The sequence below is a fragment of the Syngnathus scovelli genome, chromosome 4 (assembly GCF_024217435.2).
Source record: "Syngnathus scovelli strain Florida chromosome 4, RoL_Ssco_1.2, whole genome shotgun sequence".
NCBI classification, from domain to species: domain Eukaryota; kingdom Metazoa; phylum Chordata; class Actinopteri; order Syngnathiformes; family Syngnathidae; genus Syngnathus; species Syngnathus scovelli.
Window position 1 is genome coordinate 18950096 of NC_090850.1, and position 22162 is coordinate 18972257.

The 22162-nt window shown below is 41.6% G+C and overlaps 3 protein-coding genes across 11 annotated transcripts in view; 1 reads left to right on the forward strand and 2 right to left on the reverse strand.

Annotated features, from left to right (window-relative positions):
• The window catches only part of pkma (pyruvate kinase M1/2a), a 111098-nt gene that overhangs the window by 39254 nt on the left and 49682 nt on the right, over positions 1-22162 (reverse strand). The gene's annotated exons all lie outside the window — the stretch shown is intronic.
• slc12a4 (solute carrier family 12 member 4) overlaps positions 1-22162 on the reverse strand; it is a 194754-nt gene that overhangs the window by 27195 nt on the left and 145397 nt on the right. The window lies entirely within an intron of this gene.
• Positions 7574-22162, forward strand: part of celf6 (CUGBP Elav-like family member 6) — a 105103-nt gene continuing 90514 nt past the window's right edge. For 5 of the 8 annotated variants that reach the window (XM_049718472.2, XM_049718473.2, XM_049718474.2 and 2 more), the window contains exons 1-2: positions 7575-7915; positions 14463-14545. In XM_049718472.2, the coding sequence (XP_049574429.1) occupies positions 7663-7915; positions 14463-14545 (336 nt within the window). In that variant the 5' untranslated portion in view covers positions 7575-7662. Of the gene's footprint in view, positions 7916-14462; positions 14546-22162 lie in introns of all 8 variants that reach the window. The other 3 variants (XM_049718478.2, XM_049718479.2, XM_049718476.2) reach the window with 1 other exon arrangement.

Genomic DNA, 22162 nt, shown 5'->3' on the forward strand with positions numbered 1-22162 from the left:
ATATTGACTTTTAGGCTAATAGAATCTAAATCAGGGATGAGCAACTTAAATGCTGGAGGGAAGCCATAGCAATTTCCTAATCAGATGTATGACAGAAATGCGATTTCAAATATTGACAAAATGGATCCAAAACGCATTTCATTTTTGACAATATATTTATCAATACATGTATAAAGGATACACCATCTTCCTAATTTGACAACAAAGGGTTTGAAGAAATAAAAAAAATAACCAATAATTAAATGAATGTTTTTTTTAAAGTGCAAAGGGCTCTCTTCCATAAAAAGTACCATTCCGGGAAGGCACAAAACTGATGAGAAAAAAAAAAAAGATCCAAAATTAACCAGTGGTGATTGGTGGTATTGCAATTTAAAATGACAGTCAAAAATCTTAAAGCTAAATGTGACATATTGTTGACATATTTGCTTCGTATTCTTAGTCAAGCATGCTAATAAGTTTGCCTTCTGGTAGAAGTACCATGTATCTACCATATATACGTACGTATTTATCCATCAGTGTACAGTCAGTAGTTGTAAAGTTTGGCAGAGCTCCCGTGCGCTCTCCCTCGACACTCTTACTGTTTACATTTGGCAGAGTGCTGTAAGCATTTAGCGGCCTCAACTCTAAAGTGTGCACTTCTACTTCCCATTTGAACTCTCCTCACTTCCTGTAAATTAGACAGCTACACTTGGTTCCGGTCCAAACCTTTTGCTTGTAACTGCACACGGCTACCCATTGCATGTGAATATGCTAAACAATAAAAACAGAAAAAAAGAAATGTGGTCCTAGAGGGATTAAAAATGCAGTGAAAAGCATGTTATCTTGCAGGAAACTGGCTGCTGCCGCGCTTAGAAGAAATCCACAACAGCCCGCAGCCTGCTCCGCATAACAACAACAACACTCTTAATTGTAGCATCTCCAAAACATCATTTTAAGTCAATCTTATTGCCAATTCTACTTTCGCCTTGGGTTACACATTAGCTCATCATTTCACAAAACACCCAGCGGAGCAATTGGTGTGTAATTTGCTGTCGTAGCAAGGTGTGAGGTGCTGAATTATAACCGTAATTTAGCAACACTCCAGCGACAAATGGAGTTCAATGATCTATTATAAAACTATATGTTTTGGCTTGGCACCTTTCATCAGGCGTGGAGGAGGAAAAAGAAGTCAAGTAAAATTTTCATAAAGAGTGAAATATGGAAAAGGAACGCTTTTTATGGCCAGGCGCGTGTGCGTCGGTGCGGTTTAACGGGACTTTGTGTGGAAGTGTGACAAACCACGTGTGTGTGTGTAAAATACATCCATTCGACAGCGAAAACAAACAATTTTTATCTTTCAAGCTCAATAAAGAACATGCCGGATGCAAGAACACGGCTGCGAAAGGAAACTTGTTTGACAAGAAGGAGAAAATGGGGAGATTACAGTTTACAAGCTTCTGTTTAAATGCGATAGAAAAACCCTTCTTGTGATAGAAAAACAATGAGATGTGTGATCTGCGACCTTTAACCTTTAGTCTATTTACTCGCCACACAAAAGGGGTTGTTTACTGAGCACGGTTTTGATTCTGTCATCCCTTTCAAAAAAATGTTGAAATTTTGTTACGATCAACTTGAGATGTTCAAACTTATCTTAAATGCAAACTTGAGCCACGTTTGCGTTCAAGTACGATTCAAGGATTTGAAATTTCTTACAAAATTTCAGCTGAATTTTGACCCAATGCAAAACCAAAAGTTTTGTCTCATGGAATTTTGCTGATTCTAAGACCTTGGAATTTGTAAAAAATCCAGATTTTAACACAAAAAAAATAAAAAAAATAACTAGAAAACTTGTACACTTTGAAAAGTTGGACGGAAAAACTGACTCCAATTTTTTTCCACACAATTTCAGTGCTTTATAAAGAAGCTTCTTGGTCTATTGAGGTCTTCTTTTTCATCTCCATGATATAAACCACATAGCGGTCAGACCTGTTCAGTCGCTTTAGCCCATTTTTAGTCTCACTTTGTCACATTATGGTTGTTCGCATTAAATTTGAGGAAACATTCCTTTTTCTTTTGTCTAAAACTGTCGCAAATGTAAAGTGGAGACAAGGAAACATTCAGTTAATGGTGGGTCTTTAAGGCACCACAGAGTTGTCACCAGCGTCTATTTTTACTTTGGCGGGACGAACGCGGCGGCATCCAAAGCTCACGGCGTCGACACACAAACGTTGACGCTTCCCGTTGCCTTAGCAAGCGGCTCACAAGCTGCTCTTGCCTTCCTCTCACCCCGCATGGGCGAGCCTTAAATAAAGCAGCGGGCTCCACACTAAATCTATTTTTCATTAGCTTTTAGCACTGCGCTGTGCGCGTTCTTTGATTCCATGCTGCAGCTTTTGACTCTGCTCATCGTTTGGACTCCGATGAAATCTTTTTTTAAACTATACAGGCAATGTTTTAAGTAAGATGAGCAGCAGTCTTAACGCTTATGCAAGCAGAAAATGATAGCTAAGTCCTAGTTGACGTTGATGAATTAAAATGTATTAAATTTCTAGTTTGTGTGTTTGTTTTTTTAAATAATGTGTTCATTGATTTCTTATAAATACTGTCATTTAAAATATAGTAAATAAACAAATAAACAAATGAATAGATAGATAGATAGATAGATAGATAGATAGATAGATAGATAGATAGATAGATAGATAGATAGATAAAATAAATAAATAAATAAATAAATAAATAAATAAAATTGTGTTTGGCCGGGTAATGAGCGTTAAATTGTTGAGCAATCAGTACAGAATCTGGATGAAGGGATGTCTCTGTCAAAAAAAGTTTTTAAAAAGTATCTTTTTGTGTCTCCGTTTTTCAAGCAATGGTGTCGCCGTTGGTGCCGTTGACCCCGCACGCCCTCATCTCCGTGTAAAACTTTTCAAGTTGTCAACGTCTCTGCACCAATGTCACCAAGACAAACCCGCTCCATTTCGATTCGCAGCCTGTAGCTCTGAAAACCTTTGTACTCATAAAACTGCGCAGCCGGCAAATGCGTCGCTTTGTGACTGTAAAGGCATCGCATGGGTCCTCCAGAGGTCCTTTTTACACGCTGTATTTTCATTATTGTATAATGATTATTATGAAGAGAAAAAGCCACGCTGCTAAAAGAAATAACGGTCGATTTGAAATCCAAGGACACTGCGGCGTCTCTCCATATCGCTTGACTCTAATTTCATAAGGAAAAAAAAAACATCTGTTAAATGATGCCTCGGCAAATTGAAAGAGCCATTTTATTGGAATGCTCTCCGAATGTCGGTGACATTGCGCTGATGTTATTGTTGGTAATGGTGAGCTCAGCAGGGTGTTTATTTGAGGAGCGCTTGGCCTGACAGCTCTTGGCAAGTGCTTTTTTTCCAAGCTGTTGTTTCCCAGACTTTGGCCCGCGACCAAAAGAATTAAAGTCCTAAGCGTCTGTATATTCAAATAAAGGCCTTGATTACAAGTGCGATTTGTCACCGTGATTAATTTTTGTGTGGACTGACTGGAGAAACAGGTTGTGTTTATTAAATATGGTGCGGGGGGTTATCTTCTTGAAGCCAGTTTGTCCTGGATTGATTCAAATTAATAAAGTACAGTAATAGATAAAGTAGAAAATAAAAAGTTCATTTGTTCCTTTTTGTTTTTTTTTCTTTAACCCTTGTTTGAAACATTTGGAGGTTCAACTAAATCAGAACAAAGCAAGACTCGATACGAGCGACTTTGACAAACAGAGAGGCAACAACAATTTAATGCATCCCTGATATATTACACAACATTCCTCCAAGATGTTCCCCGTGCGAGTTTTATTTTTAATGCTATTATAAAACACGCCGTGCGCATAAGAAACAAACGGAAAAAAAAAAAGCAAAACTTGTGTGAAGTGAAGTTACAGATGCTGCTCGTAACGCAGCCGTGGGTACTTTTCAAATCTATATCGGGGGAATTGAGGTTGACAAAAAAAAAAAAAAAAATGCCATCAGGTTTGCAACAACAGCCTCAGGGAAGGGGACTGGGAGGAGCTTGTAAAAGCTAAATACAACACAAGCAGACATAAAACAAAGGTGGGCCTGCTTGCTTTTGTTTTAAATATTTGCGACGTTATCTTGAAAATAAGGAAAGGGAATAAGATGACCTCAGAAAAAACACATAAGCACGAAAAGAGTATGCAAAGTGAACACCTGAGTTGGGATTAGAACCCAGAAGCCGCCATGGGGCGGACCCGCCAACCACTAGTGAATTCTGCCTCGACCCAACTCAAAAATCTTAATGAGGAAAGTCTACAAATGATCAATGCATACGGTGAAACATGGGAGTAGATGAGCGACGTTAACATTCCGCATAAAACATGACTTTGAGTGCATGTCTGTGCATATTGAAATTCAAGTGCAAACAGTGAGTGAGTAGTCAGAGGGAGTATTTGTATTTTGGGGATTCATTAGCAGCCAGGAAAAGGACGTCTGACTGTGATCCACTGACCTCTCATTTGTTGTTTTTTTTCCATTTCATTTATTCCCTACCTTGTAATCACGAGCTCATCATTATTCACCGAAACGTGAACACACCGCCACACAGAGCGCATTCATATGAGAGGTGGGGGGATAGAATAAAAAGTCCAAATAACAATGAAACTAAAGATAATTTACAAAAACATTCTTCAGCATTCCCTCACGGTTCCCTTTTCTCATTTGGGCAAATATAACTGGCAAATCCAATTATCTCAGATGCTAAATTCACTCATGGACAAAACTGCTGAGTGCATTTCAACACTGTTGCTAACCAAAACAGCAGCACTTAGCGATGTGTAAAAAGGTCTGTCTCTCTGATGAATTTCAGTGCCAAATAATTTTATGTTAATTTTTTCTTTATTCCAGTTGACTGGTGTGTGCTCATTTCACAATTTTACGTGTGTGTTTATGTTACACGGAGTTATGTGACTTATTAGCCATGTTAAGCCACATTGTTGTGGCCCTAAGAAACAATTTTCCGAAATTGTTTTAGTCATAAATGATGACGTCTTAGTGATAATTTAATAATAATAATAATAATAATCTAGCCTAGCATTCGGAATAACAATCCAACCCCCCCCCCCCCCCCCCCCCCCCCCCCCGCAGGCTATGATTTTTCCAGGCCCTTCTGTTACTCCACATACAAAAACTACTGTCACACCTCATAGTGCATGCGGCATGAATATCAATTATTGCTCCCCCTTTCGAACCTAGGGCCAGTGGAAAAATGTTCATGCATGACGACGCACCACCTGGCACCATATTCCCCCTTTAACGGCGTAATGAAAACACAGTATCAAGGAATTGTGCGTGACACATATATTGTGACGTTACAATAAGTCACCTTGACGGCCGCGCTATGAGTCATTCTAATATTCTGAACAGCCGAGCTTTGAATGTTACCAAAATGATTTTTGCCTATGAGGCTCGGAGCTAATGGCTGAAATGGACGTTTTCCATCCAGAGTTAATTTGAGTGAAACGCAGCTCTCGGTGAGCGGGCACCTCATGGGATTTTTCTTTCTTTCCATGTCAAATTCATACAAGCATTCCGAGTTTTCTTTTTGAGGCTGAAAGGGGGACAATTGGCATGTAAAGAATCCAAGAAGAAGAAGAAAACAAGCTTGCTCGTCTTCCAACAAAGATGACACGAACACGCCAGCCGCAATTGACGAACAAACCTGCGGCTTCAAAGTCATCGCAGATGCGAGGGCAAACCAAACCGCAGGAGGAAGAGGAGGAAGGAACACAAAGTAAGTTAAATACAAAAGAAGAAAAATTAGTGCGCAGAAGCCATTTTCGGAGATGCTCGACGAAGACATAATTGCATAGAAAATGAATACATTTACAGAACAAAGCCATGGCCAGATGTTAGTTTCACTCTGGGAGGACTGTCGTCCCAAATGAATGCGCACATTGACAGTTGACACGCACACACACACACACACACACACACATTTGCAGTTTATCTAGTTATGGTCAATTTTTGGCTTTGTGTTACACAGTCATCATTGCACTTTAAGCCATTTGTTGAATAGCACAAATTACTTAAACGGGAACACGTTAAACTCATGAGTCAAGATGGAAAAAATAAAATAAAATAAATTAAAAAAGAAATAAATAATTGAATGCTGTCTTTTCATACAAATTACAAGCAAGGAGGCCTAAACGTATTATGCTTGCCTTAATGTAAGCTGTCTGATGGTGATTTATTATCTTCAATGGGCCATTTAGCAAATGATAGCACATGAATTTTCATCTGTCACCATATAAAAAATATACGTTTAATGACACAAATGGGCAAACAAATTCCAGGATGTTCAAACAGAGCACACGTGTCACTGCTTTGTAAGCTAGCATGCGTCCCTCATTAGTAGCGCTTTTAATTGACTTGCGACATGCAATCAATTATTGATACATGATCCGACGCCATCGCATCTAACTTAATTACCCGTATCAGCGTGGGGGCCTCACTGCCCTCGTATTGACGCCATATCCCCGACTGCGCTAATTATTAAGATTCTCCACGTGTGGCTCGCGCGCTCATGCCGACAGGTCACGTGCAGATTTCTATCGTTTGCTAACGATTTTGGGTGGCATCGTTGAAAATAAGGGCTTGAATTGACTTGAATCAAATACAAGGAAAGTAAGGGTGAGAAACATACGGCTTGTTGCCCATACACAGACCGCCACAGCAGGTGGCCCGGCCCGCTGTGCAACGTGGACAATTCAAGTTAACATCAAGTTATTGTGTGCTAACATTCTGGAGCTCTACTCTAAATATGTGATGCTCTTTATCTGCAGACCATGTTGGGAAGAGTTCCAAACATGTCTGTCTGTGTATAAATTGGTGTGGCATATGACATTTGTCTTTATTTTCATTCCTTCTTTGGAGGAGTCCATGCCTGCTTGGTTGTGACTCAATTAGTTATAAAATAATAATGAATAATTAATTATGAAATAAACACATGAATTTTATTTGATGGTAATGTAAACAGTGTCTAAATAAATAAATAAATAGATAAATAAATAAATAAACATTAAGTGTTTACGGTAAGGTTTTATCTATTTGCTTCTATTATGTAAAATAAACAAATACAAAGGTAAATTATATTGATATGTACATTATTTAACACAATACACAAAAAATATATTAAAACAAAAATTATATTGATATGTAAATTATTTAACACACTAAAAGATAACGGGTAAACTTTTATTTAAATATCTAAATCTATCTGTATATTGTATTTAAAAACACACTGACAGACAAGCGGTGGAGTTTACACTACTGTTTGCCTTCTGTGTTAGACCCCGCCCCTTGTCACTCCCTGCTCTCCTATTGGCTCAGAGGGCGGGCGCTTGTTATATGCAAATGAGACGGTGGGTGGCCGCGTCTGTTTGTAAAAGTGACGTCACGACAAACGACGGCGAAGGGGAGTAGAAAGGGAGGGGAGGGGAGAAGGGGGATTTGAACGTAATAAAAAAGGAAAAGCAAAAGGGAGGTGGGGGTAGAGCGAGAGAGAGAGAGAGAGAGAGAGCGAGAGAGAGAGAGAGAGAGAGAAAGAGAGAGAGAGAGAGAGAGAGAGAGAGAGAGCGAGAGAGCGAGAGAGCGAGAGAGCCGAGCCCCGCCGGCGGCCCATTGAGGAAAGATGGCCACAGTCAGTGCAAACGGAGTGCTGCGGGAGAATGGATTCAGCACCACGGACAGCGGCGGCAGGATGAACGGGCTCGGCCTCGGTAGTCAGAACACCATCCCCATGAAGGACCACGACGCCATCAAGCTCTTCATCGGCCAGATCCCTCGCAACCTGGAGGAGAAGGACCTCAAACCGCTCTTTGAGGAATTCGGCAAGATTTACGAACTCACGGTACTGAAAGACAGGTTTACCGGGATGCATAAAGGTTGGTTCTGGATGATTTTACTTCTTTGGTGTAACTGAGCAAACTGTGACCTCATTTTGTTTTATTTTATTTTTTTGTTGGGGAAGCGCTGAGGAGCGGAGCGAACTATTTAACACGTGCATGTGGTTTGAAGTGTGTTAATTGCATGAGCACGTGAAGGCAGCTACTACACGCCTTTTGTGCGCGCATGTGTGTGAGCGGGTGCGCGTGTGTGCGTGTGTGTTTACATTGACAATCATGAGCGTGGAAGGGGGCGGGACCCCGCTGAGAGGCTCGTGCGGCTTTGCAACGCGGCACCCAAAATACATTAAAAAAAATGGATGGTGGTAAACTTTTAGGGCAGGGTTCTCACTGTACAACCATTTTTCAATCAAACTAAGACGCGCGCACGCATGCACGCACGCGCACATACGCACAATAAGTCAACAATAGATGGTGCGTGAACTTTTAGTAAGGGTCTAATTTTTTTTTTCCAGCACCCCCTCACACACAAATCCGCATTTTTATGTCAGTTGGTGTTTATTTAGTCAACTGCAGATGATAGCGGAATATATTTATCTAGGACAAATAATTTAATTTTCATAAATTTATTTATATGCGGAAAAAAAAAACAAGCCAAAAAATGAAGGCAGACTGGGTGGAGCAAATATGTTATAAAACTCCTCAGGACATAAACCTGTAGCGATACACACAACAGTGTGGCGTTACCACATATCATAGCGGCTGTCTCTACATAAGACCCCTTTTATTACTGTAGAGAGAAGAAGGCAAATGAATGGCATGAACGGGAAGACTGGGCATGGCTAATAAGTCACGTAACTCCCCGTAACGTAAACACACACACAACATTGAGTACACGTCAGTCAACTGGAAATCAGAGCATATGTAAAGATGCCTTCTCAACATAACATATGATCAGGAAACTCATTCCGCCCTGAAACTCATCAGAGGTAGAGTTTTTTACACATTGGTAGTGCTGCTGTTTTGGTTAGCAACTGCGTTCAGTTTTGGCCATGAGTAAATTCAGCATCTGAGATAATTAGACTCGCCAGTGTTATTTACCCTCATGGGAAAATGCAGCCGTCTTTTGGGGTGTGGCATTAACTAGTCCCATATTAGCATGGTGGCCACGCATTTTGCACCGCACCTTGACTGTTCAGCAGCGTAGTGCTGCAAAACACTGGCGACACGTTCTCCTCCTCGTCCCCGCCGACCGAGAGATCAGTAATCACCTCGTAATTGGGACGACAAGCCGCTGATTACGCGGAGATCGATCACTTCTTAATGATAACCAAAAAGCGAGGGTGCGGGACTTTTTCTAGGCACAGGGAGCCATTAAGTCCAAAGTCCATTAGGCGGAACTTTAATTGCTTTCTGCACTTTTCCTATATGTTCAACGCACGTCTTGTGCCACAATAAATGAAACTCGTGTGGGTTTTTTTTTCTCACCAAGAAAACACTTGGTCGATTGTTTCTTTTTCTAATCATTTCAATTATATTTGTATTAATTATATATGATTGTATTACATTTGTATTTAATTTAATAATAAGGCGTCCATTTCGGTTACCAAACGTGGCCTTAAAATGGCTCCTTGTCAGTCATTTACAATTTAGTATTGCCATTAACATTCACAATCATTCCCCTCAGCACAAACTGTCAAATTATGTATGATATGTAAGTCGCTGGCTACAGTTCATGATCTTATTGATCGCACTGAGATGAGTTCAGCTCAAGCAGGCTTGAAAAGTCTCCCCATCCCCTCCTGCACCACCTGTTCCTCCCGCGCCCCACCTCTTTCCCCGCTGTGATCGATTAAAACAATATCTCCCGTTGCCGTTGTTTACGCACCGTCCTCGGCCATCCCTGAATGTCAACACCAAGGATGAGAGAGGTCCGAGTCGGAAAGAGAGTGATAATCCTGTTCCAAAGACGGACCTATGCGGGAGCCCCCCCACCACACCCCCACCTCAAGGTTCCTCTGCGGCGGGCATTCATTCCTGTCAATCCGTCCCATGTGAGATTCAAAGTCACTTTGTGTGCACTTTTAATGAGATTTCACCAATGCATTACAGGGATGAGTTTTTGCTCATGTAACACATGTTCATGTGATCGTACGAACCAGAACAGGATGCAAGAAAATGGGATTAGTGCCTTTAAGGAAAACCAAAGTAGGTGAAGTGAATCGGCGCCCTCTAAGGGACAAATAAAAGCTGTCATTGGATAAACGCAATTCCACTTGTGGAATATGTACAAAGATTATTAAGTATATGTTATATTAATTATACATTCAGTCTTGCTAGTGCTGTTCGGTATTTTATTTTGAAGAGGACAAGCGGTATGGGGGGCTGAAGGAACCGTAATCGATGACGTTTCAATTTTTTTTAACCATTTAGCTTACATTTTATCAATACGTTTGAATGTACTTCGCAAATCCGTTGAAACTCATTTCAATGAGTTTGCAAAAAGGCCACAATGACATTGCCCCATATTGACCAAGTGTGGTAAAAATAACGATGACGGAGTGATAGATCAATGAAAACGGACTGGTTCGGCCTAAAATAATGACGGACTGAGGATGACCTGGCCACTGGTGAATAACGGACCGGCAAAATGTATTGACTCATGTATTGAATCACTTTAAATAACATTGAGTTTTCCAAATGGCCAGACTGGATGGATAGAATCAAGATAAAAACATTTTTAGATTCCCTCAATCAATCAATAACTCCACTTTTATATCTAATTGTCATTACTTGAAGTCTTCTATCCAGACAATATTTCACGTCACTGCGAGTGTGTGTTTGTTGTCAGGTCGTTTCAACAATCTCCTAGTTGTGGGGGGTTGACTTCACAGAACCGGAGGAGGGCATGACGCTCGTCAGCCCAGGTTGCACCGTTTAACATCCATCATTCTGGCCCGGCACTACATTATCATAACGCTTAGTGTCAGCGTCGGAGCCCGTGTGCGCCGCTCAGACATGCTGAATGATGGCGGGGGGCAAATCCCGTGCTTGAATAGCGTTATTTATCAATCCGTCTGCGATGCTGAGAGGAGACGCACCGCACAGCCCGTACAAAGACAGCCTAAATGTTCTCATCCATTGCCTGCTCATCGGAGGCTCCATGCACGCAATGAATACAGCGAGAAACCCTCACAGGCATTCCGCCGCCCGCCATTAATAAAACATCACCGTTCCAAAATACATGACACGGAATGTTTTGTTCATATTACTTTTTGATTTTGTGATTGATGAGCTAAAGCTGGAAGCGTGATGAGTGATGGGTCATGTATGTTGCAGTCAAGTGAACTAGACAGCTTGTGTTACAATGTCCGGAACAGCTCGTTCTGGACCAGAGGAGGTAAAAACACTCAACGGGCGAGGATCTTAGCGGACATGAGTCATTCAGGGCCATTTAGAAAAATTACATTTAACACAGTATAGACAGGAACCAGCAACCCAGTACTGAGCTGTTACTGGTCCCAAATAAAAAAAAAAAAAGTGGGTTGCATCACGAAGGGCATTCAACGCTAAAGTGTGCCAAACAAATCATGCGAGTGACTCACTGTCATGACCCCAGATGGGACAAAGTGAAAGTCACAACAATAACAATCAGTAAAATACATTTGCACTAGACTGGAAAACTAAAGTGTTGATTTCTGCTTACTAATATTGTCATCTGAAGCTGCCACCCCCCCAAAAACAGAACTAACAACTGGGCTGACTTTGCTGTTTCTGAAAAGAATGAAAACTGAGTAAACTGAGTCTAACAAAAAAATAGATAATACATTCAGTCTTAATTTTAATTATTTCGTTGCCAAGGGTTCTTCCAAGAATACCCGGTCCTTCAAATGATAAAATTTGAATCACATTTATTAGCTAGAAAGAGGGGTGATGCTACTGTGTGGTCTGAGGGAGCTGCTTTTCTAGCTAGTTTCAACGAGACAAGAAATAAGGTGTGTAAAGTGTAGCCTAATTCTTAAATCCATGGGGCAATTTGACGAAACTTGTCATTTAAACACCAGGGAATTGTTTTTAATTGTGAAAAGGAAAAAAAATCGAGAACATTTTTTCCACTAAGAAAAACATTTTCAGAATCTTCAATTATGAACATCTGCTGTCTTAAAAAAACTATATATACCATATAATTACTGTCTGCCTGCATGTAATTGTCAGTTCATAGTTAGTTTTAAAAAAGCAAGGTACTCAGAAAGTAAGTTTTGAAAGTAATCAAACAAATCATGTGGGACCGACTCCACTTTTTGCATTTAAATAGAATTTGTGGGACTTTTGTTGTAATGATGGAAAAGTAAATTGTCGCCACCCCACTTAACCTGCTCATCACAGAACGCTGCCACTTCCTCTGTTCAACAACCGCCACACTTTCTAGCCCTCATTTCCCAGTCTTTGTCCATTTAACTCGACCAACTTGCACGTCTAATTGCTTCAGAAACTTGAAATATTGACGTGAAAGATTGCTTTTTATTGCATCTGCTAGCTGAGAGAGCTTTCCCACCATATGCTACGCTTTTATAATGAACAGCTAGTTTGAGTTTACTTAGTTTGTGATCCAATCTGCTTCAAGAGGGAACAGATTTTGTGACCTTTCCATAACTAATATACTGTCATGATAGGATACACATTTGCCCGGTAGAATTCATCCCCACGTGCCATGTTGTTGCCGAGGCATCATCATTAGTCAATTCACACGTTTTACGCTGACAGCGACAACCTGCCACCAGCTGCTGTACTCGGCTTAAATGTCTCTTCTAAGCCCCATCAATTCTCAAAACAAGCTCTCTCAATCATAGTCCTTTGCGATTAAAATACCAGAACCAAAACTACAATACATAATTGACATGAATCTCACTGGAAGCCTTACAGATGGTCTGAAAATGTAAATACAAGCAATATTCAAAATGATAATAAACATGGTTTGTGGGATAGTGGATGGAATATTCAGGAAATGCTGTTCTGAATTAAATCAAGGATGCTTTGCATTTTTAATGAAGATGGCCAAGATTTAGAGAAGAGCTCAAATTGATTTACATTTAGTTCTTGAAGGAACTAAAGGGTATGTGAAGAATCCCCCGAGTTTTTCATTTTTCTCGCAACCTGTCATTGCATTTTAGTCAGCGATCAACATGTGAATCGCCTCATAAGCAAGACATGCTAATATTTACGGGGATGTTTATTATTCCCAGGGTGAATTCCCTCCCCTGAAGTGAGGCGCGTCCTCTGATGCGTTTCCAATCATCTTATCATTGCGAGTGTTTGTCAAAGCAAAGCACATGTGACATTAAGACAGCCAGGAATCGCCTCCCCTTGCGCCAACTCGCAGTTTTGTAACGCAGAGGAGGATGAAGAGTGTTCCCTCCGCCTCCTCCCGGGTGGCCCCCAAAACTTTTTCCGCTTTGCTCGTATGGCATGCCGTTTCATCAGTGTCTCCTGGGGTGATTTTTCCTTCTGACTAAGTGCCTGGTAGCGGGTGAAGGTTGTCGTGAAAGGGAGCGTTCTTGGCCGAATGCCAGTCGCTCAGCTTCGGGGGCGACTATATGCTGGGAGCAAGTTATCATTACCGTGCGTGCGTGTGTGTTGTGCTCCTTCTTCTCTCGTGGGAATGCTTGGCAGCCGCTGTGACATGTAGTAATGGGAAATTATGCTGCACGGTGCAAAACCTGGAGCTGAATGGGGTCACCCACTGTCAGCTGTGCAGCCAACACACACGACACGCTCCCTGACGGAAGCTGTCGCACATTTGTTAGCGCCTTGTTTATCCGTGCATGTTTACCTGTGAATTTTTTTTGCTGAGATGTCTCAAGAGATGTTGCAACTTTCATGTCATAGCTGTTTTTTTTTCTTTAGAATGACTCATGTGTTTGAAACTACAAAGGGGAAAAAAGGGCCAGCTCTGGCTTGACCCAGTATGGCGTTCTAAATAAAGCTCTTGTTATATGGGGGGGTCAAAATGAGCCTTGTGACTCATCAGTAATGATCTAAGAGATTTCTAGCAAAGATATAATACGGTTACATAAAATAAAAAAAGACTTGAATCCATAATCGGATTTGTTCTGACGGAATCGAATCATTACATTTTAAAATGTATCGTTCATGAATTGTAAAGCACCTCATGTATCCAGATACATATCGAATTGTTTTTTTATGAACAGGTATAAATTGATCTGATGGTGCTGATGATTTTTTTTGTTTCTTTTAATTTTATTCTTAATTAGTTTGTGCTTTGGGGAGCTTTTATTTATACGAAAAACATGACAAAAGCTACAGCTGTGCTGTACCATACCAAATCGAATCTCACTGAATCAAATTGTTCCATGACTCTGATTCAAAAGCAATATCGAACTCTCACTATTTTTTATTATATTAGCTTTGCATTATTATGCTACTATGCTGCAATGTACAGTATGCCCTGTATTAAAAAAAGTATTTGACAATTTCACAGAATTCAGAAGGAATTTCTGCGGCAAGTCCATTCTTTATTACTTTCAATACTTAGAATGGTGGAATGACATTTTTTCTCTCTCTGCAGGATGTGCCTTTCTTACATACTGTGCCAGAGAGTCAGCACTGAAAGCCCAGAGCGCCCTCCATGAACAGAAGACTCTGCCGGGGGTAAGTTTATCCTTATTGTCCGTGAACCTCAGCTTTTCGAGATGCTGGTTGGCCGGTTTGGCATGGCGGCCTAAACAAACATCATCCCCGTCTGTCTCATGCACATAAGTAGACGCGGCCTATCCCATCTGAGTGAAGATATTTGATCAGCGCTGCTTCATGACATCCGTCCTTCCCCGCGTCCTCTCACAATATGGCAGTCGCAAACACTAATTGCCTTGAGGAATCCCTTTCTCATTATCACATATAATCAAACAGTAAGTATAAACAATTATTTTAACCATGAATATCGCCATCTGCTTCTGTTGTTCCAACTCTCATTTATTTTCTCCCTTCGTCCTCCTTCTGACATCTCGCCTTCAGCGAATGCGTAACTTTTACCGAATCAAGTTTTGGTTGACAGATAAAAAAGTTGAAAATAACAAAAAAGGTTCCTGGTGGCGGGCGCGTCTTAAAGCCAACTCGGGAGGAGGCCCTCGATGTGAGTTGTGTATCTGCACTCGGTGTGCGACGACATCACATCTAGGGAATTATCGAGGTGTGATTGAATTATGCCCGCGGGTCCTAAACGAGGACACGCCCCCCCCACCCCCCCTTCCTCACCACCACATTTTCCCTCCCTGCCAGGTTAAGGCTTTAATCAGAGCTGCAGGATCTTAAACCACCAGGGGGCTGGAGGAGGTTGGGGACCAAAAAGAATTGTGTGCAAAGAAAGGGGCCAGAGGTGTCTGATGGACTTGAGGAGGGGAGGGAGGGGGGGCTTTGTCTCCCTCCTGCTTTTGGGTTAATCACATGTTTGCACTCGGTGGCGTATCGCAGGTACTTCAACCCGCTGCAGAAGAGCCCCCCTTGGGAAGCTAGCTCCTGCACCATCTCCCCATCCCATGTGGCTTAGTAATGAGATGATTGTCATGATGGTTTCTGTCTTTATTGGCCTTAAGACGGGACGCACTTGTTTGTCTTCTATCTCCAAAGAGGTTAATGGCCTGCTCTGCCGGCTTTCGGTAAACATTGGCCCTGTACAGAGCTCAGTGTGGGGTCAGTCCTGCAATCTCATGCAGAGCCCAGGCTGCACACTGAGGGCTAATAAAGATGTCCTGGTCTTCTCTATGTGTGTGTTTGTGTGTGTGTGATGTTAAAGTAAGGCCATAAACATGGGGAGAAAAGACAAGAAGACTTCTAGACAAGCCTGATTGCTATTGTCACGGCCTCTGCTTTGAGTTAGTTGGCGCCTCAGTGGCTTCTCCTTACAGCTCATGATAGAGTCCACATATGTGTGTGTGTGTGTGGTTGTCAGGCAACACAAAAGATGTTTGTTTTTTTTCCACGTTCCTGCCTGTCATTGAATGCCCTTCGAGATGAAAATAACCAGCAGTGATTATAGTTTCATCGTCAACTTTACTTTAAGGAAGTTGGTTGTTTCACTGCTAGGTGTTAGCATCTCTACGCTAGGCTGTTACTTGACTCATTTATGGAAGGCAGGATCATGAACAAATGTGCACGATTAGATTTTGCCCCTTCCCAATCACGGACACCAAAGACCTCATGGAACAGAGGTGAACCTTACAAAAAGTGTCCAGCTACGAGTAATCCAGGTCACAAAGGAATCCAGGACCACGTCTAAAGAACTGCAGGCCTCCCTCACCTCAGTTAAGGTCAGTCAGTGTTCTTAACAGTAAGAAAGAGACTGGGCAAAAATCACATGCAGGACAGAGTTCCAAGGCTAAATCTACTGCTGATCAAAAAGAGTCATGGAGATGGGGGTGGAAGGATAGGTTTTCATCTCCAGAAATCTTCAACACTGAAGAGGAGGATTAAGGGAAATGTAGAAAAAAATGCCATTTTCAAATAATATATTATTATAATTTTTTTTCAATCTTCATTTTTTTAAAATATTCAAATTCAGGGTGTCCCCCGCCTACTGCCCGATGACGGCTGGGATAGGCTCCAGCACACCCGCGACCCCCGTGGGCACTAAGCGGTTCAGAAAATGGATGGATTTTATTTATAAAAGAGCCACCAATGTAAGCTGAAAATGGCCTCAGAATCTCAAAATACGTTTACCTCATCTGACTTCTCTTTTTATACACTGCCCTCCTATAAGAACTCTGATTTGTTTCATATTTTTCACACTTTTCTCACACCGTGCTATTTTCTCATTAGCACTTTGCACGCCTCTCACAACATTTGAGGCAATTTTGCGCCAAACAGAGAGATGGAAAAGAAGCAGAAATAAACTATGTGTGTGTGTGTGTGTGCGCTCAGGAAGTCACGATTATTACATCATCACTAGCTGAGAATCTTCAGATTTTCCTTAATTTGCAATATCTTCTTGACTGAATCTCGCACTGTTGTGGGAATCGCCCACGGGGGAATGATGCTGGTTCTCGGCAAACTTCATTAGCGTTATTTGATCAATTGTATATAAAGACCATCATGAGCAGTGTTGAATAAATAATGCATCCAAGAGAGTGTAGTATAGTGTGATTCTTAATTGGCAAATGCATCTTAAAATGTGACAAGGTCATTAATGAAGATGGCGTTCCCCCTGAGTCTTTCCTAGGGCCCAAATATTTTCTTTCATTGCTCCGATTGATTTTTTTTTTTTCTGATTTAGGAAACCACAAGGACATTTGGCATTTGTTCATCTTGGTGATTTACATGAACAACATAGATTTTTTTACATGTTTTGGGGGGGCTACAGGTGTATTTGATTGATAAACCCAATACTTTGAAGAAAACCCATTTGAAAAGTTTGAAGTCGATTCCCCCTCCAAAATAAGCCCCGATGCATTTTTGATTGCCCAAACATTCGACAACAATCATATCCTCTCATTCGCAACACCATCTGGCTATAAAGGCGGTGTGCGAGTGTAACTAATATTTGCAGTTGCGGCTGAACTGAAATGTTCCTTACAAGTGTTTGCCAAACACCCTCCTGACATTGGAGGATCTAATCTTCAAATGAATGCTGCGCTCTCATCTCGGGGGCCACGCCACTTTCTCCTCTCGGGCCAATTAGCTGCCAGTGTTTGCGTGTAACAAGCATGCTAATTGGGTGAGAGTGAAGCCCAAAAGCCAATTATAATGTTGGAGGATAAAAAAAAAAAAAAAAAACACGCATACATTGGCTTCTCTTTGTCTATCTTCCTCCTCTCGTTTGTGCATAATATCGCTTCGGCTTTTTACTTCCACCCCCACGACTGAGTTGTCATATATTGCAATGTTTTTGTTGAGTAAAAGCAGCACCTGTCTGCAGTGTTGATGATGAAACAGCCAAATGAGAAATGTGTCCCCAAAATATTGCTGTGCTATTTTTCTGCACCATGGAAAATTCCAAAAATTGACTCATGAATGCATGAGACAGAAACGGGGTCAGGAGGAGCTTGGCTGTTGTCCCACATCTCCTGTAATCATGTGCGCTTGCTAAACAGTTGTCGGCACTGCATGCTAGACACAACTGATATTTATGTATTTGTCTTAAAAAATTTAGTAGATTTATTTGATAGTCCAGAAGCAACATATGCGATTCATGTTGCCTTATATGAGCAGTTCTATCAGAATTTGAAGAAAAATATTCTCAGATATTCTTGATGTTGAGTGCTAAATCCTGTTATCACATATCTGACTCAGCAAAATGAAACATCTTGACGGCATGCTTCCAGGTGTATGTTTTACACGGATCTCCAGCAGATCCATTTTTCTTCCTTACTTGGACACTGCAGTTTCTTTATGCATCCTTTTATGGGACTAATTGTGTCTACTGCTGATCAATTTGTCCTTAGTGTGAGATTATTCCACCCCCGGAGCCCCTTGAGCGGTGGCAATTATGCTACAAAAGGTCCAGTTTAAAAAAAAAAGAAAAAAAATGTTGAGAAACTAGATGCGAGAACTCTCCAAATGATCCCCGTGCTCTCCTAATCATCAATTAAGTCGGTATCATTTTCCTTCTACTGTCCGCTTTAGAAACGAAATTAAAATGGCCTATTGTCTTTCTTATCCCAGCGGGATGAAGTCATTTACTCCAGCGCTGCGCTGCGGAGAGCCGTCCCGCCTATTTCGCGAGCGAATGGTCTCACAATTGCAATACTAACTCGGCATTGTCCCCTGTTATGTGGCTGGTGGCCTCTCCTTATTGTGCAGAAATTCATTTTGGTCCATCTGATGGGATTTTACCAAATGGTAATGCTGACAAATAGTCCAGTGGGCAGACATGGGAGAGACTGTTTTCTTTTTTATGACAAAACTGTTGATTTTTAGCAGCAGCCAGTAAATATGGCAGATCCATACTATAGGACGGATAGTGGATTTAAAGGCCTTGAACCTCAAGACTTCTGGGGCTAGAAATCATATAGAGCCCATTTAGCCCCTTGGGGTAAACAAATGCGAAAACAATGCTCTCTGGTTTCACACCATTGGAAACAAAGATAATAAAAATGGATATGCTAAGTCTGTATGAAACTTTGTAGCGGTACAAAACAGCCATCAGGGGTCCCTAAAAATGATTTGTCTTATAAGTGCCTTCAAATGCAACCTTGAGTGAGGCGTGATACAACAAACAATCACATTTTTATTAAATGAACTATCAGGATAAATAAATAAATAAATAAATAAATAAATAAATAAATAAATAAATAAATAAATAAATAAATAAAATAGGAGCTTCATGGGGAGCCTTAGACAAGGGTTGAAATTGTGCTAGAACTGCATTCGATTGAGTGGCGACTGGTCCAATGTGCAAAATTATAAAGGCTACCAAATTAGTTTATGGTAACCGATGGAGTTACGTTTGTATTTTATGAGCAGATGTTTTTTTTTTTTATCACTATGCTGCTTCACATGTAGGCAGTCATTCCAGTTTGAGTTCATTTACTTTGGCGTGGGTGAAGAAGTTGATCTGTGAGCCTCAGGTTTGAGAAAACGATATTAATTCAGTCACCTCTCATCGCCCATGCTGCCGTATATAAAACACATCGTCAAATAAATGATTTTTTTTTTATACCGCCGATACTTTTCAGTTACTTTCATATCATCCACGAATCATCTAATCATCTATGCTATACATGTATTAAAATATTAAAAAGGATTCCAATTGTGAGATAGAAAAGCCCGCATGTAATGTCCCTGCATAAAGAAGCGGGGTCGCAGCAGGTTAATTTATGACAACTTCTTACCCTGCGCTTATGAGACCGACCTTCTCTTTCCCCCCCGAAATGACCGCGGGGACAAATTAAGAAGGGATTATCGACTAAATCTTTCAAGATAATAAAAAAGAAAAAAAAACTGGGCCAGACACTTTTGATCGGTCAGCAAATATTGCCTCTGCTGTAGAAACGTCGCTAATAATGAAGCAGACGCTGGAAGATGAGAAGCCGGCCCAGTTTGGTTAATAAGCGTGTTAAAGTAAGCGCTTCCTTTACCTTCCCTCCCCTTTACCGCCGCCGCCACCACCCTTCTTTCCCCTCGCTGACAGGTGCACGCTCCCCTGCACTAATTTAGCCGCTTCTTTAGCTGTAATGAGGCAGAACTGGTAAATGTAGGGGGGACAGCATTGTTAACATCTCTGCTTCACAGAGAAAGAGAGAAAGAAAGCGTGAGGAGAAGGATGACAAATAGCAAGAAATGGAAATGAGGGTGTGGGTGCTGTCATCATTCCAGGAAGGAACGCTTCGAAGTTTTTTTTTTTTTCTTTTAAACTTTACTTTCACTCAGGCTGGCTGGGCCGCTGCTTCTAAGCCAGGCTGCCAGCTGGGTGAGTCCACTTCCTCAACCAATTAAAAATCAAAAGCCGTGCTGGAGCACGATCAGCTAGTTTATAAGATACACTCCAACGAAAAAATAAGGACTTTCCATTCGGTTATTTTCTTATACTGGAAATAAAGTTACTGATTAAGGTGAACCTGCAAAGTCTTGAATCTGAGGCACACAAATCTTGTTTGGACCAGAAAACGGGACGGGTAGGAATTGATTGGTAGCCTGCTGAGTCACAATGAAATAGAAAAAAAAAAGAAACATAATTACAAGCACAGCATCACTCCTCCATCAGCTTGTCCGAAGGATTAAGCACATGCACGTTCATCTCCCTCCATTCATAGCGAAAAGAAGACAGTGACCTTGGGTTTGTTTACGTACTGATTAAAGACAGGAGGACAGACAAGGAGAAATGGCGGGAAAGTCAAACGGTAATTGGGAAAAAGTTTGTTCAGGAAGTCAGTTTATACGGCGGCACAGTGAGCGGCTGCAACATACAGCATTGAAAAAAAAAATGGATGCTGCGTAGCAGCTAACGAGCAATGAGTGGGGTGGGATGAAGCGTGTGTGTGCGCTTGGTGTATTGTTCATGAAGGTTGTTTGTGTGATTTAAAAAACAAAAAACAAAAGTATGCTTTGTGTGTGGGTGGTTCCATTAGTTAGTCTGCTTGTTTTATTGCACTGGGAATAACTGCCGACGGTAGGCTCATATGAGTCACACCGTACGCTACACTACACGCCACTACACGATGTGTGAGTTTGTGTGAAAGTGTGTACGTGTGTTCACGTGGACTTGTTTCCTTAGGCACAGCAAACCTTTGCAGGCAAATATCCCATTGTGGATTGTGCATTGAATAAGTATATATGTATATGTATATAAACTATATGTATGTATGTATATATATATATGTATACACATATATCAGTGCTGTGCATGAATGAATCGGAATTTGTTCAGTTTGGATTGACTCAATCGTTTGATTTTCACGTTATTCTGGTCAAGTTGGTGTTTTACAGTCTGAGTGCAACCCAAGCATATCCAAGGGAAAACTCTTTGCCTCAAATGAGTCGAAGCTTTTTCGAAATGGAGGTTGCAGGGGTTCGGCACATCCAAGTCCTTGGTGGCGACAGAAGCTCCTGCTTTTCCATTTAAACGGTATCATTAAAAGGGAAGACGGCACCTCCATACCTCATAAAGTGCGAGCGCCACGGCAGCCGAGAAGCCACGCACGGCTGCTTTTACAGCGAGCCAAACACCCCCCCCCACCCCGAGCCCATCCACCCCCCAATTCTCAAATCGCTTTCATGGCGATTCGTTTAGATGATATTACTCACTCTCCATTCCCCTACTTTTGTGCCCCTGCTAAGTATTGACCGATATCTCAACTGCCCCCTTTCGAGTCTTGCCTTTTTTCGCTGTCAAATTTCCCCCAACGAGGAGTCAGAGCGTAACATTGAAAGGGTATAATCAAGGTGTGTGTGTGTAGGGGGGGGAGCACTCAGGGAGCCCATTTGAAGCATGCTGTAGGGCAGAGTTGATTCAAGGGTGCAGATTGAGTCAAGCCTCATTTCGCATCCCCCCAATTAGTCATCCTGCTCGTGCCCTCCATCGCCCCCTTCTTCCACTAGCCAGACGGCCTCTCGTTTCACACTAAAATACGGCCGAGTTTTATTTCAGGTTTTTTTTACCTTGCAATGAGACATAGCCATTTAGTTCCCCTCCTCCCATCTCACCTGCTTCTCACCTCCGCCGGGATAAGCTGCGGCAAAACCCTCCTTCTCCACAAACCCTCCTTGACTTCCTCCTCACTCGCTTGTGCCTCTCCAACTTTTGCACCCTGCCACTCGTTCTCCCTCCGTCATAAA